The 14,013-nt window shown below is 43.8% G+C and overlaps 1 protein-coding gene across 1 annotated transcript; it reads left to right on the top strand.

Moving 5' to 3' along the window:
• LOC8061922 lies at positions 12,359 to 13,702 on the top strand. Its single transcript, XM_002440923.2, has 2 exons — positions 12,359 to 12,387; positions 12,463 to 13,702. The coding sequence occupies exons 1-2, from the start codon at positions 12,359 to 12,361 to the stop codon at positions 13,700 to 13,702; spliced, it is 1,269 nt and encodes a 422-aa protein (XP_002440968.2).

Raw genomic sequence — 14,013 nt, 5'->3', positions numbered from 1 at the left:
GAGTTTTGGAGTTGGAACCCTAGGATGAGGCTGCTGCGTCCAAGTCGGACGCGTCCGACCTCATACCGGACGCGCCCGTTATGGATCAGCATAGCAGCACCTGCTGCTTTCTTGCTTCAGACTTTTTTCCCTATTGTCTTAGATGATCTCAATGATTATTATAGATGCTTTGTGAACCTATTTGACATTGAATTGTGTCTAGGTGATTACAAATTCATCGAATGATTATTGTTTCATCTTATGGCAATGTGAGAGGCACTTTTGGACATGGCTCTAAATGCTTGTATATCTCCTTTGTGTTTATGGATTCAGGGGGAGATCATGACTAGAGACGGATGGATTGAGCCACAAGCTAAGCACAAGAGTGATCCCACTGCCATGAGGTACTACAAAAGAACAAGGGAAGCTAGGAGAGCAGCTGGCAGCGGTAGTGGCAGTGGCAGTGGAGGTGGGAGGAGGAAATCTGGCAGGCTTGCAGATAGAGCACCAGCTGATTATGCAGAAGGTAGTGATGATGATAATTCTTCATCTGCTTCAGAGTCAGATCAGTTCAGAGTTGAGGCCAGAGGTGAGATTGAGTCTGGGCATGAGTCAGGCAATGGTCAAGAGTCTGAGGATAGTGATGAAGACCATGTGCAGGCCCAGAATGTACCACCAGCACAGCAGCCAGGACAGGGAGGCATATTGATTAAAGTACATATCTGGAGTCTGACTCATGATATGTACTTTGGACAGGACAGGTTTTGGAGATGGATGACAAAGGGGGAGAGATATTGATTAAAGCTTCGATGTTCTTCATGTTTGGCATATTCTGAGATATGTACTGCAGCTGTAGTGTCTATGATGAGCTTTTATTGATGTATCATGAGACTTATTATATTATCTTGTATCTTGTTGAGACTATGGAATGAGACATGATCTTTATCTTAGTGACTTGTGGACTTGGGAAATCTATGTGATGTTTGCTATGTGTGTTGGTTATAATTTTTTAGATTTCTATTTTTGCAAATATGCTGCCCTGACATCTGTTGGTGTATGTTTTGTATTTATTCTTGTGTGATATATACATGTCATGTGCATCACGGTTATATTGTTCACTCACTTGCACTGGATGCAATGATTTAGGGGGAGCCTGACACTCACTTAAAATGTGCAAATTGACCTTTATAGGTCTCATTATGAATTCCACTCATATTGCACATATTAAGGGGGAGCTTCAAATAAATCATTAAACCCAAGAGCTTAATTTTATTATCTTTTGTAAGCTTTAATCAAGGTTGTCATCAATCACCAAAAAGGGGGAGATTGTAAGTGCATTAAGCCACTTAATGTGTTTTGGATGATAGAATGACAACCATGATTAAAGGAACTAATGATCTTGCTAAGTGTGAAACAGGGAAAAGCTATCTCACAGGTATTTGATCCAAGTTTACAAAAGCCAAAATTATGTATTGTTGTATGAAGCAATCTAGTTCAAGCACAAAACAACAATGCAAATGGATTTATTGAAAAAAGCTTATTTATTGAGAAGATAACTATCACTCATATGAAAGCAAAAATGAAAAGTATAAAATTGATTGGATGATTCAAAGCAACATATGACTTGAAGTAGTTAATGGAAATGACTTGGTACATTTGAAGTCAAATCTATTTTTTGAATGGAACCAAGTCATGTGCTCAAGATGGCTATGCTCAAGATGAAAACAAGTTTGACATGATGACATCCTCAGCTTATCAAGAATTGAAAGAAAGGCTTTGGTTTGATGGAAGCTTCTCAAGTGGTTTCATTTTGATTTATCTTTTGATCTTGAGTTGATAGGAAAGCCGTACTATTAAGAGGGATGCATCATGATCATGGATTAATACTCTCTAGTGCTCAAGTCAACCCATGTGAGGTCTTAGAGAAACTAACCTGAGTACTGAACTCAATGTGCACAGGTCGTGCATACCGGACGTGTCCGGTATGATACCGGACGCGTCCGGTATGAGTACTGTTGCGCATACAGACTTTTTGAGTTGCGGTGACCAGGGAGTTGTTCTAGTGCGCGTCAGCACTTCCGGTGCTCGTCAGTAGTGCTGACTTGTCGGAAGTTCCGACGTACATCGGGAGTTCCGACGTAGGCTTCACCGTGGTAGGGAGTAGCAAGCTAACAGGGTTAAGTCTTTTGGCCTCGATCATATCGGACGTGTCCGGTATGATACCGGACGCGTCCGGTATGGCCAACGGCTAGTTTGCAAAACTGTCTTTATATACCCCTCAGCCCTCTTCTTTTGGTGCTGCTGATTCTACTGGTTTTGTGACACATTGCTGAGCTTTGCTAACTCTCTCCAACCCTCTCTTTGTGAGTGTTTGGTCTAGATTGACAAATCCATCTTGTGGGTTGAAAGTTTTTCGGTTTTGAGAGCAAGCCACCACTTGAGCACTTGAGCATATTGTCTATTTCGTGATTTGCATTTGTTACTCTTGGACTCTTCGGTCCTAGACGGTTAGGCGTCGCCGGAGAGCACCCAAGTGTTTGTGGTTGCCTCGGATTGTTTGTGCAGGTCGGATTTCACCTCCGCAAGGGAAGAAATCACCTAGTGGAAGGAGGAGTTGGAGTTGGAAGAGACTCCGGCTAGAGTTACCTTCGCGGTATCCTCTAGGGAGGACCTTTGAGCTAGAGTGACCTTAGTGGTATCCTCTAGGTCATCGAGTGCCTTACCCGTAGCCCCCTCAACGGAGATTAGGTCTCTACGGAGACCGAACTTCGGTAAAACAAATTTTGTGTCTCCCTTTGCATTACATTTGAAATTTGTGTCTTATCCTTTGTGTGAGCTACTCTGCAGGGTTATAGTATCATACATACTGTGATTGAGACTCTTGCAGGGAGAGGAAGAAGTTTCACAGCACAAGGAGTGAATATCCTCTGCTCGTGAATTCCGGACGCGTCCGAGATCAAGCCGGACGTGTCCGAGTTGGACAGCACAGCACTTCTTATATAAATTGTATTATCTGTGTTGGATACCCTTTTGTAGGGTGTTGTATTTCTATACATCTTCATATAAGCTGTATGTAGGTTTTGGAGAAGCCGGAGAACAGAAACAGCTAGGTGTTGTGTGCTCGTGTATCTTGGACGTGTCCGAGTTGATACCGGACGCGTTCGGTATTTGCGAGTTGTCAATATTATTTCTTTCTGCGATCTAATCTCTGTGGTGCAGGTGTTAGACTTATTTAATATTGTTTACAACTGTTCCTCTGATTATCTTTGTGTGGAGTTTTTCATTTGCGTGGAAAACTCCAGTTCTAATCGTTTCCGCTTTTTAAGTTGTGAATTTTCAGAATCGCCTATTCACCCCCCCTCTAGGCGCATCCTTGGTCCTTTCAGCATGAAACAAAGAGGAGAGAGAAGGAAGTAGTTTCACTATGGTGAAACTCTATGGGCGTTGTTTCCCACGTGGTGAAACGAGATGAAATCCCCACTGAGAGCTAGATCGTTTCACCATCTTGCATGTGATCCAATCATTTTGCAGCAATTAAATGCTTTGCTTAGCCTTGAAAACAATAAAGTGAAATGCTCCATTGTTGGTGTTATTTCATAGATGGTTTTATTTCAATCTCGATGACGTGTTGGTATGTGAAATATAGTGACACTATCTATTGAGATTGGTCTAGGCCTTGTTTACTTTCCAAAAAAATTTGCAAAATTTTTCAGATTTTCCGTCACATCAAATCTTTAGACATATACATGGAGTATTAGATATAGACGAAAATAAAAAACTAATTGCACAGTTTAGTCGGAATTGACGAGACGAATCTTTTGAGTCTAGTTAGTCCATAATTGGACAATATTTGTCAAATACAAACGAAAGTGCTACAGTGGATTTCCCAAAATTTTTTAAAACTAAACAAGGCCCTAATCCGTCGACGCTGCCCAGCCTATCACATTGGAAACTCTCCGAGCGCGCGGTAGGCCCTGCCTCTCGCCCGGACATGTTCCCCTTCTTCGACAGAAACACCTCGGCGACGGCGAGGCGTAAACGAGGGAGACTCACGCCGCCATCTCGTGTCCCCACGCTGTGCGGAGGTTGTCGTCGCGGTGCTGTGGCTCTTCTCGAGGTTTCAGCCCCAGCAGCGCCACCATCCCTTAATGCTGCCGCGGTGGGTGCCCTTAAAGCAGTACAAGATTTTCTTCTACTTTGGCCTGGTTAAGTTTTCAATTTTTTTTGGTTTTAGGTACTGCAACACTTTCGTTTTTATTTGGTAATTATTGTTCAATCATAAACTAACTAGGTTCAAAAGATTAATCTCGCGATTTACAGACAAATTGTGTAACTAATTTTGGTTTTCGACTATATTTAATGTTTCATGCATGTGTCGTAACATTCGATGTGACGAAAAATTTTAAAAAGTTTTTAGTTTTTGGGTGAACTAAACAAGGCCTTGGCCTGGTTCAATGTTTCTCGAGATTGTTTCTCGAAAACAAGTAAAAATTCATATGAAAATAACAAAATTTAAGATTCAAACTCGTTTTGAAAAAAATCATATAAAAAATAACAAATTTCATTCGCATATGCAGTAGAGGCCAAAATTCTAGGATTTTTATCCTCAAGTGTATATGCTGATGAAATTTGTTATTTTTATATAATTTTTTTTTCAAAATGAGTTTGAATCTTAAATTTGTGATAATGCACGTCTATAGATGCACTATTGGTGTATAGTTTCAAATGTATTAAAACTCTTAAATATGATTTAAATGAGTTTTCATGCATTGTGCATAGTCTTTTACTCTTTATCAAGATATGTCTTTCTATTTACCATACACACGTGCATGGCCACTAGTATGGGTAAATAAAAAATCATGCTGTTATTGTACTGCTAATATACGTATTGGCCTGATAAATCATGTTTTACTGAACATTAGATGTATGGTGTCAACAAGCCTTTATTTTTATTTTGAAGAAATAAACAAATGTCATCTTTGTCTAGAAGATGGTTGTCATTTCAAACTTCTCGAAAATATTATATTGTTAAATGACTCTAGTCTAAAGCAATTATTTCTGATCAGAACAGGCGTACGTGCTTTACATACATGTGGTCTAGTAAAAAATTTTGGATTTCACTATTGTAGTATTTTTCTTTGTCTTTGATAATTATTGTCTAATCATATACTAACTAGTCTTAAAAGATTCGTCTCACAAATTACAAACAAATTATGCAATTAATTACCTATTACAAACAAATTATGCAATTAATTATCTTTTTATGTATATTTAATGTTTTATATATGTGTTCAAAGATTTTATGTGATGAAAAATCTTTACAAAATTAGGAAATTTTTGGTAACTAAACAGGCCTAATACTATCTTCTTGTTAGTATGTCCGTATGTAGTCAAAAGCAAAAGAAAGGCAAATGGAATCACTGTAGGTGCTAGATAACAAAAACACTCATCGTTTACTACTCTTCGACTGCAGCAGTGCCCTGACGCTGACGGCACCACTGCTGCAGCAGTCATGGCCTCAAAGAGGCAGTGGACGGAAGGATCTCTTCTCAGCTGCTCACTAGGTGTTCGATTGAATTTCCCACCAAAATATTTGCATACGTTCAAAAGGTATTCCGACATTTTGTTCAGAAATCACATAGGCAACAATCGGATGCTAATAAATATATTTGTATTTTACATTTATTAATATATCATATTAAATTGATGGTTCTAAAGAAATAATATATTTGTGTCCATCTTACTTATCCGTGATATCGTTTGTGTTAAAGAAGCAACAAAATATCACACAGAGATCTTATTCATGCTTGATCATAGATGCATGTATGTATTTAATGTGTGTAGATAGTCAAATAATTGGTAAGCTGTCTATGGATTGTACAAGATGTCTATTTAGCTGTCGCTAGAGTGACAGCTGCTAGCCGCGAATTTCATATCTAGTCACTCTGCTCTCTTGGACTATTCAACGCGCACACCTAATACACATGTTGAGTCCATCAAAAGCAACAAAGGACAATGCAATGCTATGAATATTAAGTAGTGGTTTTCAAAAATATTTTGTTTGTTGAATTAATAGTTTTGAATCCAAGTTGATGTTTTTCCAACGCTACCTGAAAAATAGATTTTATTGAAGTTTCCAAATAGACTGGTTTCCAAAATATGTGGTAATTGAGTTTTCTTTAAGAAAACATAGTTCAAAGTAATTAAATTGATTTACATGTTTTCAAAAATTGTGTTGAACAATTTTTCTCATGAACTTAGCATCCCAGATAAATTATAAGGACCTGAAAAAAGACTTTTAAATGAATTCAAAACTATATTGAACAATTTTTTGTGATCAGCTCAACATTCCAGATCAAAATGAGTTGTAATAGGTTTACTTTTTTTTAAAAATGTGCGGTTGAGAGGAATACTGTATATATAGTACTAGCCGCCCATGCTTTACAGCGGGTGGTCTGTTTAGTTCATTAAATCTCAGGTACCATGTATATCTTGTACTCCAAAGAATCTCAATGAAAGCTAATGTCTTTTTCAATTTCTACTACGATGTTACAAAAGGTCACCTGCTTGGTACCACTAGTACATGATTTTTTGCGTGGCGTTGTCATATTTTGAATAAAGGCGGGCACATATTTTGCCCGCCACCATTATTCCGTGGCAGGCGAGCCTCCCGAGCGACCGCCTCGGTTAATAATTAACGGAGACGGTCGTCTTAGCGCCACCACCTTGGTTAATCACCAATTAAACGAGGCAATTATTATAAGCCAACCGTCTTCGTTAATCAATTAATAGAGGCAGGCAAATTAAGACAATGGTCTCCAAAAATAGAATATTTTTAGAGGTGGTTGCCTTAAGTCGTCCGCCTCAATAAATCAATTTTTGGAGGCAGGCACACTATAAAGTCCGCCTCCAAAAATAGTTGCCTAGCCCCCAACCTAGAAAAAGCCCATCTCTGCCTTTCCATCAGGCTCATATATAAGCAACACTTAACCCTAGCCTCACCTCACTCTCCCAACCCTCTCTAGACCAATCGAGCGTGGGGCTCCTCTCCCTCCCAGACCCTCTCCACCACTCCTTGTCCACGCCTCTTTCTCTCTCTCCCCCACTGGCCCCGGGCCCTCCTCTCGTTCTCTCTCGGCACTTCCTCACCAACCACTGAACCACCCCACCTCTCCTCTCTCGGTCCTCTGTCTCCCTCTCCTACGACAATGCGAGGCACTCGCGCCCCAGCGGCGGCTCACGTGGATGGCGGTGCGGGGCCGTGTAGCCCTCCAGTGCGGCATCGGACGGTGCCAGGCATCAATGGCACACGCCCTAGCATTGGATCTGGCATAGGGGCCCGCTCGGCTAGGCGGGCGGCGCTGATCTCATCCATGATGAACGTCGTGGATCTCCACCACCACAGCGGCGACGTGGTCTCTACCACCATAGTGGGCGCGCGTGGATCTCTGCATGGCACGGGGCTCCCACGACTGCGGTGTGGTCTCCACCACAATGGTAGCATAGGTCTACCATGACGGTCTCCCTCCCTCTCTCCACCAGGGCGGCGTGTGCAGGCCAGCAAGGAGTAGGGGCGCCCAAAATTGGCGGATGCGACAGCAGAGGGCTCGATTGGGCTCAGCGGTGGGCTCGATTGCGCTCATTAGTTTTTTATTTTTTTAAATCAATAAATAGAGGAGGGCAACTTAATGCGACCACCTCCATTAAATAATTTAACCGTGGCAGGCATGGTGACCAACTCGGTTAAACACGATTAACTGAGGCCTTCTATTGGAGGCGGTTGCGAAAGCTCGCCTCTATTAATTGAAAACAACCGCCTCCATTAAATTTTTTGTACTAGTGTACATCAAATATTGGAAAAATTTGTTGAAGTGATTAGATTCAAAGCACAACACTAGGTGCGATTACATTACATTATACGTGGCACAAGATGGGTAGATATCCTCACACGGCGGTTTCAAAAAAGTGAATTAGGACTCACTCCCTTTAGGCATAAGGGCACCTGGTTAGAACTACTGAAGTGGGGCTCAAACAGCTAACACCATTAGAGTCAAAATGCAACAATTGGTGGGATTACATTATAGGTGAAAAGAGTAAGCACTATAATACGGGTACATCTCCTCATGTGAGTGTTTAGAAAAAGTGAACTGAAATTCACCCCCTTAGGGCATATGTCTAGAACTACTTTGTTCACCACCTTGATTCCTCCCAATGATCCTTTTTATAACAAGGTATCATCCAAATTTAAGGTTCAAAAAGTTCTCTACACTAGTTGTATGCAAATGAGCTGGTTCTTAATGAATATTTGTGTCATTGTATTGATGATATGGTCAATTCTAGCTTAGTCAAGGAACCAAAAGAGAATTTTGATACTATGTGGATTCACAAGATTGGTAGCGAGACTATGCTAGCTAAGGCAAATAGTGTGTGAGAACTAAGAGAATATTTTGGTGGACGCATGAGTCTTTCTTATTCCATAGATGAGATGAAAACAAATAAAAATGCCCTTGCGAAAGCGCAGAAAGATTCACCATATTGTTGGTGTTTGGAGTTAGAATATCTGCGTCCTAGATGCTACAAAAGCCATACATGCACATTCAAGTGGAACAGACCATATATGGAGAACATATCATGGGAATGCGATGTGAGTTCTCCTAAAATTTCTATGGTGAATGACCTTCTACATAGTGTCCATTCTGGCGACCTGTGTGGTAGTTCATGTCAGTAATTAAATAAAATTCAGCTATATTGCATCCAGAACAAATACCCCATTAAAATGAAACCTAACAGCCAATACCTCAGAATCGCTCATCTTCTCTTAGCCCTACATGATGCATTGAAACGTCAAATCCATCGAACGAGCAACATCCAAACTGAATCCGCGAATTAAAATGGCATAGGCAATTGCAATCACTGCTCTCCCAGATTGCGGTGGCAGCGGTAGTCTTCTCCCCTTGGCGGATCCATCGATGAGGAGCAGCTCTGGGGTGACCGGCGATGAGCACAACATCAGGAGCTCGACGATGGTGCCCGCTCCACCGAGGATGCAGGGCCGGCGCCGCCGGGGATCGAGGGCCGGTGCTACGAGGATGGAGGGCCGGCGGGCGAGCAGCTTCTGACCGTGGGTGAGTGGAGGCCCCTCCCTGCTTGCGGTGGCGGCGGCGGGCTCCCAACTTGCGGTGGCGGCAACGCCGGGCGGTGGCGGCAGCCCTCCCAACTTACTGTGGCATCGGCGGCCTGAAGGGGAAAAAGAGTTACGACTGTGCGGTGGGACCGTTATATGTTTTGACGGTCTTCTGTCGGCGTGTGCTAGAAGGATGTAACTGAACCCAAATTGGATATTTGGAGGACTAAACTGGCCCAAACAAAAGTACAGGGACGAACTTGACTCTTTGCCAAGAGTTGAGGGACGATTTTGGCTATTTTGCCTTTTAATATCTAAGCGTATTACCATGTTGGTTGTAGTATGGATTATCATTTCATCATCTTGGAGGTGTATTATCACTTTATTTGGAAACCTTCTACTTACTACTGCTTGTCCTGAGCTCCCAACCTGAAATCCAAAAACTTGACGTTCGAGGCTCGCGCGGCCCAGCTCACACGAGTTTGCCCCTGCTCGGCGTCCGTTTATTAATGACTCGATGCCTCGGCTTTGTTGTCGCCGCCCACCTGCTCGATCGCAAGTAAAATGGCTGTGTCACATCGTCCTCCTGCAGCAGGTGACGAGGCCTTGGCTTTGTTGTTTAGGCCATGTTTAGTTCCTCAAAAATTTTACAAAATTTTTCAGATTTTCAGTCACATTGAATCTTTAGACGTATGTATGAAGTATTAAATATAGATGAAAATAAAAACTAATTGCACAATTTGGTCGGAATTGACGAGACGAATCTTTTGAGCTTAGTTAGTCTATAATTGGACAATATTTGTCAAATACAAACGAAAATGCTACTATTTATATTTTGCAAATTTTTTTGGAAGTAAACAAGGCCTTCCAAAAAATTTTGAAAAATTGACATTGTAGCACTTTCGTTTGTATTTGATAAATATTGTCCAATCATGAACTAACTAGGTTTAAAAGATTTGTCTCATCAATTCCGACCAAACTATGCAATTAGTTTTTATTTTCGTTTATATTTAATACTTTATACATGTGTTTAAAGATTCGATATGATAGGGAATTTAAAAAATTTTACAAATTGTTTTGAGAAACAAGGCCGGCTCGCACCGCGTCCCATCGTCCTCTCTGCAGCAGACTGAGCAGTGGCAGCCAAAAAAACACGCGTGACACGTCCCATCGTCGTCGCAGGCGTTCACCTCGCCTAGGCAAAAAAAACACGCGTGACAAAAAAATGAGGTAGGCTAGGAATCGAACACACCGCCTCACAACCAACGCCTCAATGGACTAGCCACCTCAACTACGAACATTTATCGCTTATAGTGCACCAATAACCGTATTTAATAAGGGCAGACAAGAAAAACTACCCCCTAATTAATCACTCCTTGGCTACCGCAATCGTGTCCAAAACGTCAGGTTTTTTAGTATGGAGGGAGTATATGTTAATGCCAATGCTCCATATGGTTATATGCATATTAGTACCATGCCCTCTCATGTTCATTACAAATTAAAGTACTTAACAGCTCTTATTTATTGGTCCATATAGGCCGGCCAATATGTGAATGTGAGGCAAGTGTGTCTATACACTTAGCAAGGATGAATTTGGGCCTAGGGCCATGGCCCTTGACAAAGCATAGAACTCCTCTTATACCCTCTTATTTTTCTACTACCCATTTAGATTATTTACAAACTGGTCATGTCAAGTCGGCCCAACAAGCAACATCGTGACTCCCTTATGTTATCACAGTTGTGGCAAAGGCAATGAGTCCTTGATGTTGGCGATGGTGAGGTGGACTATAAGGATGTCTGGGATGCCGATGAGATGCAGCGTGGCTAGGAGGCTGGAGAGGCACTCGCCATAGAAGCACAACATGCAGGCATTGTAGGCTAGCGCCGCTATAGGGCGTGCTAAAATCAAATGTCATACCAAACTTGAACGACTCCTGAAGCCAAAACTATCCAAGACAAAAGATGAAGCAACTAAAACATGATTTTTCCCGACTTCACTGTTTTTAAAGAAGTCCAACCCCACTAAAGAGAGCGTAAAATTGAGAAAAGACGTTTTAGGTGAATCAAGAAAAGCACATGCATTTTACATGCACAATAGTTGTGTCATCACTATAGTCACATACAACCACACATAACCATCGAAGGCATAGCGTGTGTTATAAGACTTGCCCCGTTCATGTATGTTATGGGTAAATAAATGTTTTATCTAGTGGAGACGATATCTATGCATTTAGATGGCTTCTCCTAAACAAAATCGGCAAAAGCTACTTTATTTCTGGCCTGTGGGCATTTAACACACCGCGTAGCCGCACCGCACGCCCACCTTTTCCCCCTCTCTCCCTCTCTTCCTCCCCATCACGGTCACGCTAGAAGGAGGCCACCACACCACACACTCTCTCCTCCTCGATCTAGCAGCTACATACATTCCTAGGCCACCAGCATCGGCGAAATCGAGGTGTGTCCTTCTCCTCCTCCCCCTTTCACATTCGAGCATTTGAGAGTTAGGGTTTCAACAGGCTTAGAGGGTGTTGTACTTCTCCCTCTCTTCTTTCCCAACTCCGGCGGGCTTAGAAGAGAAGGGGCTCAGGGAACCAGGCCGACCAGTTGGTGGAGACGGTGGGATAGTGGTGTTATGGTTTTGGCGGCGATAGAGACAGGGGAGCCAGATTGGGACAGGGGCACCGAAGACCATGGCGGCGGCGAGAGGTGGGGGGAGGGGGAGGGGGAGGTCCTCGCGTGCGGCCATGGAGGTCCGACGAGGCCCTACCATTTGGGGAGGTGGACAGCGGCGGGGACGAGGACGAGGAGGGTGGGGTCGAGGGAGCCATGGGGCCGAAGCGCGAGGAAGCTGCAGGGCTACTGGAGGAGGAAGAAGGTCGGTTTGCATTCCAAAAGCTAATCGCAGGCTCGGCGGCGCATTAGCCGTGTCCAACAAAATTTGAGTAGTGTGCACTTATATGTTTTTGTTAAGTTGATGAACATATGGATGCACCTATCCATCTGATCCGTTTGGAGTCAAATCTAGACAACTAGTGAGTGCACGGGTGTGGTGGACTAGTGAATCATAATCTACTTCTAATCCGCGCCAGCCATCAAGCTTCATGTTTACTTTCAAAGTCTTAGTAAAATTCTCTTCAGTAGTGCGTGCATCACGCGTCGAGGACAAAACAAAAGGACAATCGGAGTCCGGAAGACGCAGCTTCGTCTATCTCCAGGTGGCCTGTTGCGATCGTCGTCGTCGTTGTCGTCAGAACGATGCCGCTCAAGTTCCGGGATTTTGCAAGGTATGTACTACGTAACTCCATTCAGACAACAAGAGGTAGTTGTTAGTATTCCTAACAACAATTCTGGCCTCCCAGGTGCTTCATCGGATCGAAACATGCACCCGCATCAGCGCCAGTGCCGGCGGTGTCCCTGCCGGACAACGACGATCTCCTCTGCGAGATTCTCCTACGCCTGCCGCCGCTCCCGTCGTCTCTCGCGCGCGCGTCCCTCGTGTGCAAACGCTGGCGAGGCCTCGTCACGGACCCTTTCTTCCTCCGGCGCTTCCGCCAGCACCACCACCGGACGCCTCCGCTGCTGGGCTACTTCTTCAGCCACCCTCGCGGGCCCGTCTTCGTCTCGACGCTGGCGCCGCCTGACTGCATACCACCGGAGCGCTTCTCCCTGCCGCGGCAGCCTGCTGCCGGCGAGCGCCTCTTCTTCCTCGGCTGCCGCCACGGCCTCACCCTCCTCATCAACAGGACAAGCCTCCACGCCGTCGTGTGGGATCCCGTCACCGGCTGCCAGGCCACCGTGGCATATCCAGGGGAGTTCACCACTGACAACGGAGCGCACTGCTGCCGTGGCACGGTGCTGAGCACCGCCGCCGCCACTGCCGATCATGGCGATGGGCAGTTGAGGCCCTTCAAGGTCATCTTGATACGCATAGACGACGCAGACAATGGTCACATAATACGTGTGTCCGTGTGCGTCTACGAATCCCAAACAAGAAAATGGGGTCGCACCATCGCAATCGCAACCACTGTCATTCCCTTATCTGTGTCCAACCTGCCCAATGTCTTGGTTGGGAACGCACTCTACGGATTTCTCCGGTGGCCAAAAGGATTTCTTGAACTCGATCTGGAGAGGCACACTCTAGGCGTGATCCAGACGCCGAAGCGTCTCCATCATCCCATTGACAGATCCTTCTTCCAGATCGTGAGGACACAGGATGATGGAGGAGAGCTGGGACTTGCAATCTTGTCCAAGATGAGCATGGAGTTGTGGGGGAGGAAGGCCATGGCCAAGGCCAACTCATCATCAGATGGTGTTGTTAGATGGAGATGGGTGCTGCAGAAAACAATTCAACTGGACAACCTCCTTAAAGTACCACGTATGAATATGATGCATACTAATTTGCCAGCAGCAAGGATACTGGGGTTTGATGAGGACAACAATGTGATTCATGTATCCACATTTAGCGGTGGTGCCTTCGCGATCCGGCTTGACTCCATGAAGTTCACGGGGCTTTTCAACGTCAATCGTATTGGTTCCTATCAATCCTGTTATCCCTACACAGGTTTCTACACTGGTGTACCTCGTCTTCCAACTGCATAAGCAACAAATTTCAACTATTTCTAGTATAGTTATTGTTGTTCAATTCATGTGCTTAAGGATTGTCTAGCGGGGTCAAGTATGCTGAGCATATGTTCAACCCCTGCTAACTGACTTATTGTTATATTTATGTACTGTGTGAACTTATTATTATGTTTCAATGTGTTTATGTTCAACTAGTGCAAATTAATGGCTCCATATGTATTATAACTAGTTTTCCAAAATAGCAAATGTCCAATGTTTTCGGAGATGAAACTACAGTGGTGTCCTCGTTATCGTCGCTCGTGTGAATTGTGGATGAAGTGCAAGGAGCA

This window comes from Sorghum bicolor, chromosome 9 (assembly GCF_000003195.3).
Source record: "Sorghum bicolor cultivar BTx623 chromosome 9, Sorghum_bicolor_NCBIv3, whole genome shotgun sequence".
Lineage (NCBI taxonomy): Eukaryota > Viridiplantae > Streptophyta > Magnoliopsida > Poales > Poaceae > Sorghum > Sorghum bicolor.
This window is presented reverse-complemented; position numbering and strand designations above follow the sequence as displayed.

Bases quoted from the DNA above. Each gene is read 5' to 3' on its own strand.
- LOC8061922 (XM_002440923.2), top strand. From the start codon at position 12,359: ATGCCGCTCAAGTTCCGGGATTTTGCAAG. The intron at 12,388-12,462 runs GTATGTACTACG...CTGGCCTCCCAG, and splicing joins AAGTTCCGGGATTTTGCAAG to GTGCTTCATCGGATCGAAAC.